The 12,579-nt window shown below is 48.8% G+C and overlaps 1 protein-coding gene across 2 annotated transcripts; it reads left to right on the top strand.

Annotated features, from left to right (window-relative positions):
- Window positions 1–1,000: 1,000 nt before the first annotated feature.
- TARS2 (threonyl-tRNA synthetase 2, mitochondrial) lies at window positions 1,001–12,224 on the top strand. 2 transcript variants are annotated; one of them, XR_003794491.1, is made up of 18 exons: window positions 1,001–1,190; window positions 1,518–1,714; window positions 2,029–2,152; window positions 2,830–2,954; window positions 3,736–3,853; window positions 3,972–4,036; window positions 4,291–4,369; window positions 5,550–5,696; window positions 5,887–5,985; window positions 6,288–6,505; window positions 6,984–7,146; window positions 7,364–7,501; window positions 7,684–7,761; window positions 9,661–9,761; window positions 9,978–10,075; window positions 10,250–10,322; window positions 10,804–10,918; window positions 11,879–12,147. XR_003794491.1 is itself a non-coding variant. In XM_029229183.1 (18 exons), exons 1-18 carry the CDS (start codon window positions 1,125–1,127, stop codon window positions 12,025–12,027), a joined length of 2,157 nt encoding a protein of 718 aa, XP_029085016.1. In that variant the 5' UTR covers window positions 1,007–1,124; the 3' UTR covers window positions 12,028–12,224. The 2 variants fall into 2 exon arrangements, 1 of the variants encoding a protein (XP_029085016.1); XM_029229183.1 differs by having other exon boundaries at window positions 1,007–1,190; window positions 9,974–10,075; window positions 11,879–12,224.
- The last annotated feature ends 355 nt before the right edge of the window (window positions 12,225–12,579 follow it).

The raw sequence follows: 12,579 nt of genomic DNA, 5'->3' as shown, positions 1-12,579 counted from the left end.
AACCTCACAGCTGTCCCCAAATCCATTTCCCCTCATACTTTACTACATATCTGGTTGTGTTTCAATTTTTATTGTGTAAAACAAATCAAATATACCTAGTACTGTGTTCTGGATATAGCAGGGAGAGGGAAGAGAAGGGATAAAGGAAGTTGAGAGCTAGGATGGGAATGATTGGCAAAGGTCTTGTGTAGGAAGCAGAGAGCTAAGATTCTAGGGTCAGGCACTTCTTTCTGAAGTGAAGAGGGAGTTGCATTGGAGTAAACTCTATTACCAGAGAAAGTCTGGTGTGGTAGAAGAATACAAGATGTGGATTCAGAATCCAGTGTCAGTGCTTACTGTTGTGGCCTTAAACCACTTACCTTCTCTGACCTTAAATTCCTGATCTTTAAGATTAAGAGGTTTCTAAGGTCCCTATTTAAGCACGATGAGTATGAAGGGACTCCAAGGAGTGCCCTCTGCAGATTTTTCGCTCTAGCCCCAAAGCGGTTATATTCATTTGTTCTCATAGCTTGTAGCTATTGTTGCCCATTACTGTGTACCATGCAGTATATTAGGCGAGTTACATAAAATTAACCTCAACAATTCAGAATAACTATTATTATTCCCATTTTATAGATAAGAAAATTGAAGCTTATTAGAAATTAATTTACCCAAAATTACATAGCGATCCAGGATTTACACTAGGTCTGCCTTGTCCCAAAGTCTATGCTTTTACCTGTTACCTACCTGCCAGTGGAGACTACGTAAAAGAAAACTTAATGGTTAAAAGAAAATAACTATCCTTTCTAATCTGTTTTTCTCCCGCTCGCACTCTGGAGAATTTTCCTGCCCCTGCCCTCAAAGCCGCAGGATATCTTATTGCTACTTTGGTCTGAAACTGCAGGTCTCTGGAATTGCCCATATGTGTAACAGTTTAGGTCTTCCGGTCAGCCGGAACCAGCCGCAACGCTGCTCTCGCTGTGTGGGGTGTACCTCTTCGGAGTTCCTGGAGGTGGTCCCAGACTGGAGTGGCAGCTGTAATAACCAATAGGCATGGACATTGTTGGGCCGGAAGCCAATGAGGAATCTGGCGATGGAGAAGCGGCGATCATTTATTTGAGGGTGTAGGACGGGTCTGAAGGAAAATGGGGCTGTGTCAGAGGTGGCGGCGGCTTCGGATCCCAGGGTTACAAGCCTGCGGGCTGCACATGGTGCGTGAGGTACCCAAAGATCCCGAACCACATTGGACCCAGCCCAGCGGAACCCCAAAGTGTAGGCTCTCAACCCAGCCTGACCCCCTCTACGTCCCGCCCTGCGTCTCCAGACCCGGCTGCTCTAGCCCTTAGATGCGCCATCTTTTTCCTAGGGTCAGCAGCCTGCGGGGCCTAGGGCTCCCAGCCTAGGACCCGTTATCACCCAGTCCTTTTAAAGACTAGGGATTAGGACCACGGCCACATAAATGTTCTAATTTCCCACTGTCCCCAATCCCAAGAAGGGATGGTGGGACATGTGTTACCTCCTAACATCTTTCCCTCCAGGCAGCTGTGCCGACCCCTCCACACTGGTTGGTAGAGCGGCTTGGCCTTTTTGAGGAGCTATGGACTGCTCAGGTAAAGAGGTTAGCAAGCCTGGCACAGAAGGAACACCGGACTATCAAGATATCACTTCCTGGAGGCCAGAAAGTGGATGCTGTGGCATGGAACACAACCCCTTACCAACTAGCCCAGCAGATCAGGTATCAGGCCCATTCTGTACCTACCAGGATAATCCTTCTGTCTCCGTACTTTCTCGATTTGAGCAGGGAAAGAGCTCTGTATGTTTATTCCATTCCCATCAAGACAGCTTTTCCTGCTGATCCCTTTTTATCTGCATTAGTTTCATAGTCTCTGCCCTTCCTCTATCATGCATGGGGGAAAACAACGATAGGTTCTGTTGCTCTGGTAACACATTTCCCCTTTCAAGTTTGGAGTTGCTAAGAGATTAGTCCCTCTCTACCCCTTTGGATGGTAACCTTGTTTTTCTCTTTTTCCCCATCCCCCACTGCTGAAGTTCTAAACTGGCCGATACTGCAGTGGCTGCTCAAGTGAATGGAGAACCTTATGATCTGGAGCGGCCCTTAGAGACAGATTCTGACCTCAGATTTCTGACATTCAATTCTGCAGAGGGGAAAGCAGTAAGTTTCTTCCTTATCAGGGATACAGTGGCTACTAAACGAAGAGATGTTTAAGTGGGCACTTCTAGCATTTATTTCTTTTGCCTCAGTTTCTCCATTTGCAGTTGGGAGGGAGGCCTACCGCAGATTGCTTGTCTTGATTATTCCTGACTAAGCTGGAAACTTCGGGTGAAAGTTTTTACTTAGCCTGGGTCTGTTAAGCAGTGATCATTGTGCTAGTGAAAGGGAGAGATATAAAGTTGAAAATAGAGGATAATATGCCATGTTAGCCCTCTAACTCTTGAGACATGCATTATAAGTCATCTGTAGCATGTATTTAATTTTAATGTGGCTTGCACAACCGAGCACATCACCTGGCCTCCTCTCCACTTTTTCATGTCAGCTTGGATAGCATGAAAACTGACTAGCCTCCTACTGTGCTCTAGAACCGGAAGCACTGAGGAGTGAGGCTTACTCTCTTCTGTGTGTTGCCTCTAGTGGCCTTCTTTCTTTTCTATTCAGTTGTTTTTGTTTTCATTTTACTTTTTACTATTTAGTGGTCACCCCAAAGTCAGGTTCCCCATTTTGTGATAGTTATTCATACTAGTTTCATGCCAGCTTCTCTGAGGAAAGAATCCGAGAGCTAGGGGCTAAAGGAGAAGGTTATGAACTCATGAACTCCTTTCTTGTGAACCCAGGTATTCTGGCACTCCAGTACCCATGTCTTGGGGGCAGCAGCTGAACAACTTCTAGGTGCTGTCCTCTGTCAAGGTCCAAGCACAGAATGTGGCTTTTACCATGATTTCTTCCTTGGAAAGGAACGGTGAGTAGTGCAAGGAAGGAGGAGAATGATTCTGGGGTGGTTTCTTTTTCAAAGATTTCACCATATTTTACTTTATTTTTCTGTTTTTTTGAGCTATAGTTGATAAATAAAATTGTAATATAAAGTGTACACATGGTGATTTGATGCATGTATACATTGTGAAAGGATTCCCACAGTCGAGTTAATTATCACATGCTTTTTTGTGTGTGTGTGAGAATGCTTAAGATGGGCTCTTAGCAAATTTCACTTATGCAATACAGAATTTATCGACTATAGTCACCATGCTATACATTAGTTTTTCAGACCTTATTCATCTTATAACTGAAAGTTTGTACCTCTTTCCTGGGGTGTTTTCTGAGGCCTTTTTCTGGGGCCTCAGGCATGTTCAGTTTGGAGGAGAAAGAAAGCTAGGGGCAGGTCCCTCCGTGCCTCAGTTGTGACATAGGTACCACTTTCTCCACTAGTCCATGTCTTTCCTTTTCTAAATCTGCTTGAAACTTACCTTCTCTAGCTTTTATGAATTCTTCAACTTTTACTTCATCCCTCATTACTGTTGCTCTAGTTTTCTTTATCCAGATTGCCTGCACACAACATTTAATTTCGTACAGAGAGCTTTTGCTCAGCTGTAAACTTTGTACCTGATTTCCTATTTGTTTTCCCCTAGTCTGTTTGTCTTTGCCAATAATTTTAGATGTTTTTGGAAGGCAGGATTTCATCCCATGGCCAACACCCAGGTGATGCTCCTTAGAGGATGGAAACCAACCAACCCTCATCTTTCCAGGACAATCAAGGGCTCAGAGCTGCCTGTTTTGGAACGGATTTGTCAGGAACTTGCAGCTGCTGCTCAACCCTTCCGGAGACTAGAGGCTTCCCAGGATCAGCTTCGGCAGCTCTTCAAGGTAGAGTGGAGACACACAAGTTTAGGAGGATAATCTAGAGACATGAGGGAAGGAGTGGCTCTCTCTCAGGACTTATTCGTGGGAATAAAGACTTGTCTTCACTCTTCCCTTCTTCCAGGATAACCCCTTTAAGCTTCACCTGATCGAGGAGAAAGTGACAGGTCCAACGGCAACAGTATATGGGTGAGAGCTGTCAAGACTGAGGAAAACAGGGAGAGGTGGGGATGCACTAAAGAAGGCCAGAAATGGGATAAGGGAAAGAAGATAGAAGGTAATCTGTTGCTCCCAAAAAAGAAATGGGAATTGATTTTTATCTCCCATTGCTTTCTCTGTGGAATAGTTCTTTATGTCTCTTTCTGTCAGCTAAACACCCTAGAGGGAGAATCCTAGAAGCTCAAGAATCTGGAAATCACTAACTGGCCCCTTCTTTCTCCCAGGTGTGGTATGTTGGTTGATCTGTGCAGAGGCCCCCACCTTCGTCATACTGGACAGATTGGAGGCCTGAAGCTGCTATCGGTCAGTTGTGAGGGCTGGGTTAGGTTGAGATTACTGTTTTCCCTGGAGTGAGCTGGGGAATGGGAAGGTGATCCTCTCTGTCAGCCCCTTTTCTGCTCTGATAGCTAAGGGGGGCAATCCAGAAATAGAAACTTTGTCCCTGCCTTTTAGAAATCCCCATCTGATGACAGATACTGGATACCCTGTCAGGGCCCAGAAGCCAATTCCGAGTCCATAGTCAGACATTAGCACTAAGGGAGATGGCGAGGGAGGGCATGAACAGGCTGGACACGGTCATGTAGGGAAGGCTCCTGTGGAGAGAGCCAGTGTGGAACACCATTTGACAGGCACAGAGAGAATACTCTTAAGTCAAAGGCCTGCCCTTTCTGAAAATATTGCTCCTGGGCAAGGTGAGCTATTAGTCGGAATAGGAGCAGAGAGAGAGGGGAGAGGCAGATGTGCAGAGCAAAAAGCCCTGGACTGAAAACCTAGGCATCTGCTCTTAGTCCTGTCTCTGCCACTGATGAAGTATACGGCCTTGGGTAAATTTCCTTACCCGTTTTCCCCATCTATAAAATGAAGCTGTTGATTCCTGTCCTACCAGTAAATCCACATCATAGAGACAAAACCAAGTAACGCAAGAGAAAGTGTTTGAGGAAAAGTTAAAAGTGCTATAAAATGCAGGCTGTTTCTTATTAGTACTATACAATTGTTCAAGGAAAGAACAAGCAGAGGCATTTGAATTTCATGGATCCAGGAACAGGACCTAGTGTGGGAGACTGAGTTTTCTAGCAGCTGTATGGGAGATTGATAAGGGGATGGATAGACTAATATTTGACCAGAACTTAGGGTTACTTCCCTGAGCAGTCATTGATTAGAAGGGAAAGGAACAAAGTACACGGGTGCTGGTAGGGCAGTGGTAGTGAGAATGGGGACAAAAAGAGGTGGCAGGGTAAGGTTAGAATTCAGCAGGACATATGTAGAAATCAAGGCTCAGGCACCTCCGGGGTGGTATACATGGCAGGGGGTGTCTGGAGGATGGCGGAGGCCATCCTCCTGGTGGTGATGGTGGGAAAAGTAGACAGACAGAGATGAGATGGGATCGTTGTCATACCTGTGATGCTTATGCTCAGAGTATCATATGAGGATTGAAAGAGGGGTTGTCCTCATCTTCCCTTTGACTCCCTTTGTCCTCCCACAGAACTCATCATCCTTATGGAGGTTTTCCGGCACCCCAGAGACACTGCAGAGAGTGTCAGGGATTTCCTTCCCCACTGCAGAGGAGCTGAGGGCCTGGGAAGAGTGGAGGGAGGAAGCAGAGTTACGGGACCACCGGCGCATTGGGAAGGTACAGAGACTGGGAAAATGGGGGCGGGGGGGGGGTGATGATGAGGGTTGGAGAGAGATGAAGGAACCTGACTGTGAAGTTGAGAGCAGATTCGGAATCCCGCAGACTGAGCAGCTTGGTCAGTTATCTTTTCTGGGTTCCCAAGCCCCCGCTTCCCCGTTGAAGTGACCGTTGCCGTTCCCGACTCCAGGAACAGGAGCTCTTCTTCTTCCATGAACTGAGCCCCGGGAGCTGCTTCTTCCTGCCTCGAGGGACAAGGGTGTATAATGTACTCGTGGCTTTTATCAGGGTAAGGAGGACCCATGTTCAGGGGAAGGAAGACTGGGAAGGGACTGAGGGCCTAGAAGAAGCCATGTGTTAAAAGAGGGGGATTAGAAGTTTAAACATAAATATTGTAAAGTGCTAGTGACTTTTATCAAGGGCCTAGAAATGTGTGGTCTACAGTGAGGAGCATAGTGAGGGAGGATGGTGCTTACTAGGTTGTAGCTGTGTTCAGCATGACCTGAGAGCCCAGAAGAATCACACAGCTGCCATCCTGCTTCCTCTCCCCCTAGTCACTCTGGCCTTCCATGTCTGTACCCTCCTCTCTAGGCCGAGTACACCCGCCGTGGTTTCTCAGAAGTGAAAACCCCCACGCTGTTTTCTACGAAACTCTGGGAACTATCAGGGCACTGGGAGCATTACCGGGAAGACATGTTTGCCCTGCAGCCCCCAGGCTCTGACAGCCATGACGGCTCCCAGAGTGACCACTCTACCAGCCATCCCACAGGCACGCTTGCCCTCAAGCCCATGAACTGCCCTGCGCACTGGTGAGCTGGGACCCAGGAGACCTGGGTCCTCCCAGGGCTAGGGCTAGGTACCTGGTTACTAAGTACTAAGTTGTAGAAAACTTGGAATCGTATTGGAACACTTGATTTGAGTCTTGAATCTGCCCTCTAGCTCCCTATGTGAATTTGGAAAAATCATTGCACCTCCCTAAGCCTCAGTCTCCTCATGTGTAATATCAAGGGTTTGGAGTTGCTGTCTAAGGTTCTTCTTTCAGTTCAGTGCCTATCACAGAACAGGGGCACAGTAAGTGATGTCTGTTATTGTTGTTACTGAGATTCACTTTTGAACCAGGCAGGGCCCAGATTGTGATGAGTGGGATTGATAGGACTCAGGCATGCCGAGGCTGGAGAGCGCGTTAGCTGATGGTGCAGAGAAGGGAAGCAAGCAGCCTGGGTGGAGGAGAAGTCTTCAGGGGCTAGTTTTCCCTGTGGCCCTGACTCCTCCCCACCCCAACCTCAGCCTGATGTTCGCCCACCGGCCCAGATCCTGGCGAGAGCTGCCCCTGCGACTGGCCGACTTCGGGGCCTTGCACCGGGCCGAGGCCTCTGGCAGTCTGGGGGGACTGACCCGGCTGCGGCGCTTCCAGCAAGATGACGCTCACATCTTCTGTGCACCCGATCAGGTGGCTCTTCCCCAGCTCCACCAAAGCATTTCTAAGCCGCCTTTCATTCTCCTTGTGAACTGCCAACATTCCTGACTCTCAGTTGCCCTCTTTATATACGATAATTTAGCTACATTCTATCGCAGCCTTTCCTTTATGTTTTTGCCCTCTTTTCCCCAAACTACCACCACCCCAGAGCTCTAGCTAGCACACAGCTCATCTGCCCTTATTCCCCCAGCTGGAAGCAGAGATCCGAGGCTGTCTTGATTTCCTCCGCTCTGTCTACACTGTCCTTGGGTTCTCCTTCCGCTTGGCACTGTCTACCCGGCCATCTGGCTTCCTGGGAGAGCCTTGCCTTTGGGACCAGGCTGAGCAGGTGAGCAGGTGGTAGGGAAGCAGAGGCAGATAAACCAGTCTCTGATGGAAGGAGAAGGGAGATGGGAATCAGGGTCCCTGGTAGAGGCGTATGCTGAGAGGGTCACTGTTGGGGACTAGAGGGATCTGTTGCTCATAAAGTTTAAGATGACATATTCCTCTCTTGTATCCTTTCCTCTAAAGGTCCTTCAACAGGCCCTAGAAGAATTTGGAGAACCCTGGGACCTCAACCCTGGAGATGGTGCCTTCTATGGGCCTAAGGTAAGCTGGGGACCGTGGTTAGAGTCTTATTTATTCCTTTTTTTGTTTTGTTTTATTAACTGTTTAATAGATACGAAGGAATGTTTTTAAATTTGTGTAAGATATAAAGAAGAGCAATACATCTCCTGCTCTCATGGAACTTAGGTCTGGTGAGGGCTCTGAGAGGTAAATAGGGTGTTTCAGCACCGTGGGATCAGTGCTGTGTAGGTACTAAGGAGGGTCAGGAAAGACTTCCCATAGGAATCTCTTTCCGATCTGAAAGGTAATCGTTGGCCAAGTAAAAAGGTGCTTCAGGAGGGAATGTTGGGGGCTTCCCTGGTGGCGCAGTGGTTGAGAGTCTGCCTGCCGATGCAGGGGACACGGGTTCGTGCCCCGGTCCGGGAAGATCTCACATGCCGCGGAGCGGCTGGGCCCGTGAGCCATGGCCGCTGAGCCTGCGCGTCCAGAGCCTGTGCTCCGCAATGGGAGAGGCCACAACAGTGAGAGGCCCGCGTACAGAAAAAAAAAAAAAAAAGGAGGGAACGTTGTAGGCAGATCCTGGGGCGAAGAGTAAAAACTCACATGGCAAGTTGGAAGAGGTGAAAGAAGTCGGGGAAAAAGGACTGTAAAGTGTCTGCTGGATTTAGTGAAAAGGCTGTTAGGTTTTGAGGGTCCATTTTTCAGTAAAGTGGGGACTGGACGTGGAGTCAGAAGTGAATGAATGAACCTAACACTTCCAAGAACATTGGCTCTTATAAAGGCAAAGGAGAGTAGCTGGCAGATCGAAAGAGATGTTGATGAAGGGAGAGACTTGAGAATGTTTAAATGCCGTGATAAGAGGGAGCCTGTTTGGGTCAGGGAGAAATTGAAGTTGTAGAAGGGGTTTCAGTAGAGGAAAGTTTCTGGGGAGTCTTGAGGGTTGGGATCCAGAATGCTTCACAGAAAGAAGCACCTGTGCTGTTGTTTAAGGGGTAGAAGGAAAGGCTTGGGGGTAGGTGCCAGGATATTTATAGGTGTGGTGACAGAAGTTGAGACATTTTCCCATCTCATGATACCAACTATCAGAATTCTCCATGAGATGGGAGGCAGGATCATTTGCTGAGATAGGAGTGGAGAATAGGAGAGTTGTCAGTGCGGGGGTTGAAGATGGGAAGAGAGGAGAAAGCTTGAAAATCCTTGAGGAGAACAGGATGCAGAGCTGATTAGGGCAGCCAGAGGATTGCAGGCAGCAGCCAGGGTTCAACTGAGGTTCACAACAGCGACTTGCATCAGTTGCTGTGTTTGCGTCTGTGTGGCATGTGGCGTGTTGGGCAGCACTGGGCACTTCTGTTCCAGGGCCAAGGAGGTGGGATGCTAGGGTGTCACCAGGGTGGGGTTTTGTCATGTGGATGTGACAGAAGAACAGTGATACCAGGGAACCAGGGAGAGTGGTTACAGCTGCATGGGGAAAGAAACAGGGGTGGGAGAGGCTGAGAGGCCTGTGAATGGGAAGAAAAATGAGGAGTTAAGGAGCCGAGAGATTGAAGAGCCATTAATAGGAATAATTGTCAGAGCTGGAAGGACAAGAGATAGTAATCAGAGCAGGTGTCTGATGGACTGTTTCAGAGGTGCAGCCATTCTGGGCGATGACAACATGAAGGATGTAGCCATAGTGTGGGCACGGATGAAGGTCTCTGAGATGAGGAACTCTGGGAATTGAGAGGCCAGGGTGAGGATGGGCTGTTCATGTGAATGTTGATGTTCCCTAATAATACACCACTATTAAGTGGAAAGAGCCACCGCCAGAGTCTGCAGCACGATGCAGCTGGGTGACACGTCTCTCCACACAGCCTGGGATGTGGCTAGGTATAAGGGGGTGGCACGCATAATGGAGGATACTGGTTCTGGTTTCTTTCATGTCCTCCCTTCTGTCTACTCCAGATTGACGTGCACCTCCGCGATGCCCTGGGTCGGCCCCATCAGTGTGGGACAATCCAGCTTGACTTCCAACTGCCCCTGAGATTTGACCTCCAGTACAAGGGGTACAGAACCTTGTCCTGTCCCCTTTTCCCTTGGCCCGTGGAATAGGTGGAGAACAACTTCCCTTTCTGCCTTTGACCCTAAAAACTAAACCACATCCTCCACACCCTCCCTTGCCAGGGCTGAAGATTCTTGGAAACTGGAAGGTGATCTTGGGTGCACATTGTGTGACATTTTTCCATTCCATCCACCCCCCCTCCCCTTTCCCTCCAAGGCAGGCGGGGGCCCTGGAGCGTCCAGTCCTCATTCATCGAGCAGTGCTGGGCTCTGTGGAAAGGATGTTGGGAGTGCTGGCAGAAAGCTGCGGGGGAAAATGGTAAGACCTCTGACTCCCGATTCCTGTTCTGGCCCTCAAGCCAGGTAGTGCGTGCTCCACATCCTGGCTCCCTTCAGACTCCACTTCTGTTTCCTTCTAGAATCTGCTCCCTACATCCACACTTGGGGTCTGAGCCAGGATAAATAATTTGCCTTCCTCTGTTCTCTCAATCAGGCCACTATGGCTGTCACCATTCCAGGTGGTGGTCATACCTGTGGGGACTGAGCAAGAGGAATATGCCAGGGAGGTGAGGAGTTGGGGGTGAGGATGGGGATGAGCAGTGGGTAGCAGAGGCCACATGGGGTAATGAAAGAGGCACGGCACTTGGAATCACAAGACTGCACTCAAATTAATAAATGTTGAATGCTGACAACAGAGCACTTGGCACAAAAGGGGGCTTGGAGAAATGTTTGTTTTATTTTTCCTTTCTAGAGAGAAGTAAGGATATGGACAGTACTAGAGTCGAGCAGCTGGTTGGGTAGAGTGGTGTCTAGAAACAGGCAGAGTCCAGGGAGGCCTGGCTCCAGGAGGAGGCCGATAAGGAGGCTGTGGGGCTGGGGAGAGGCCTCAGTGTAGAGAGTGAGGAGGGTTTGTCCCTGAGAACTGGAGAGCCTTGAGGCAAAGGAAGGAGGGGCAGATGGGGGAGCTTGGGGAAAACTGGCATCAGACTATTCTAGCTCCTCAGCCTTCCGTTAAATCAGGTTCCTGTCAATGATCCTCTACCCCAGGCACAGCGGAGCCTACAAGCTGCAGGACTGGTTGGCGACCTGGATGCTGACTCCGGACTGACCCTCGGCCGGAGGATCTGCCGGGCTCAGCTTGCCCACTACAATTTTCAGTTTGGTAAGACCGGGTTAGCACAGCCCTCAGAGCCTTGCACTCTTTCACTCGGCCTGTCTGTTGTTCTTCCCTGTCTACTACGTTTGGTCATCCGCGTATTTGGGTAAATTGCAGCTCATTACCTGAGCTGGGCAGGAGCCAGGATTGAGAACTCCTGAGCCATTTGGACTCTAGGCTCCTTCACCCCCTGACCAGCACCTCTGACCCTCAGAACAGTTTTCTTCTGACCCCCGCCCTAGCTCTTGGTGTCTGTTAGTAATTAGCCAAGGGAGCATCAGAAAGGAACAGGAAGGGTTAATAAGGCATTAATTAGTTAGATTTACTTATTCTAGACCTAGATAGAGTCAGCCCTAAGGGATGAGGAGAAAGGCCTTAAGAAAAATAGTCTAGGCCTACCTTGCTCCTTTTTTTCATTTTCCAAGGTTCAGAGCTCTGTCTTGAAGGCAAGGAGTAGGAATGTCTCAGCCAGATTACCTGGTTCTCTAGTTTTACACATCCACTCATCCTGCCAGCCTTGGAGCAAGCTGCCCATGATCCCTTGGACTTGCACGTGTGTCATCCACCCTGCCACCCTCCCCTTTCTCTAAAGTACACACACACACACACACACACACATACACACACACACACACACGCGCGCGCGCGCGCGCGCGCTCTCTCTCTCTCTCTGGATCTGCTTCTTGATCTGTTTGTCTTTCTTTGGCTGACCCTACTATCTCTGACCCCTGGGATCCTGAGTGGAAGTGATAAGGCATGTAAGAGAATGTCTGGAATATTTCTTTATCTCCTCAGGATGACCAGGGAACTGGAGAGCAAGAGATAGCTAAATATATCCTTTCCCGGAACCATGTCTGAGCTCTGCTCTTCCTAAAGATTTCGGTCTCTTAAATTTCTGCATAGCAAAAGGAGATATCCTCTGGATAAATTTGCCCTGAGATTCGCAAACCTCCCCTCTTTCTGCAGTGGTTGGCCAGAAAGAGCAGAGTAAGAGAACAGTGAACATTCGGACTCGAGATAATCGTCGACTTGGGGAACGGGACTTGGTCGAGGCTGTACAGCGGCTACTGGAGCTACAGAATACCAGGGTCCCAAACGCTGAAGAAATTTTCTGAGCTTTTGTGTATAGATGTGGCAAAGACCTGTAGGAGCTATCAGGCCCCCTTAACATGGAGGGGCCCAACCTAACTGACAAGAGTCTGAAGTCCCCCAGACCCCTCAGAACTCGTGTGGAGGCATGAATCTGCTCTCATGGAAAGAGATTTGGCCTGGGGGAAGCTGTAGCTGTTTGGATGTGAGGAGAGTGAAACTAAAAATAATAAACTTGAAGCTACTGGGAATGTGTCTTCATCTCTGACTCCTGATGGGGACATAAAAGGGAGTTTGACTCTGTCTCCCACTCTTTTGTCCTAGGGGGTTGGGGTAATTGAAAAGGGGCTCTCACTGGTCGGGGAGCTCCCTGGGATAGCGTCCTGTTCCCCTGTCTAAACTCCTCAGTGCCCTGTTTCCCCAGCCCCAATTCAGCAGGTTGTCAGATCCATTCTCCAAAGAAGGCCAAATGGAGAAATTGAGGCACAAAACAAAGTCTCAGACCTCTCTTGCTCCAGGATTCTCAGAATCAGTTTCTCTTGGGGTTGGGTTCACCATTGTTCTCAATCCTGTCAGGA

This window comes from Monodon monoceros, unplaced genomic scaffold, assembly GCF_005190385.1.
Source record: "Monodon monoceros isolate NGI ecotype Baffin Bay Population unplaced genomic scaffold, NGI_Narwhal_1 Super_Scaffold_18, whole genome shotgun sequence".
Lineage (NCBI taxonomy): Eukaryota > Metazoa > Chordata > Mammalia > Artiodactyla > Monodontidae > Monodon > Monodon monoceros.
Note: the sequence above shows the minus strand (reverse complement) of the source record. Positions and strands in the feature narration are given on the sequence as shown.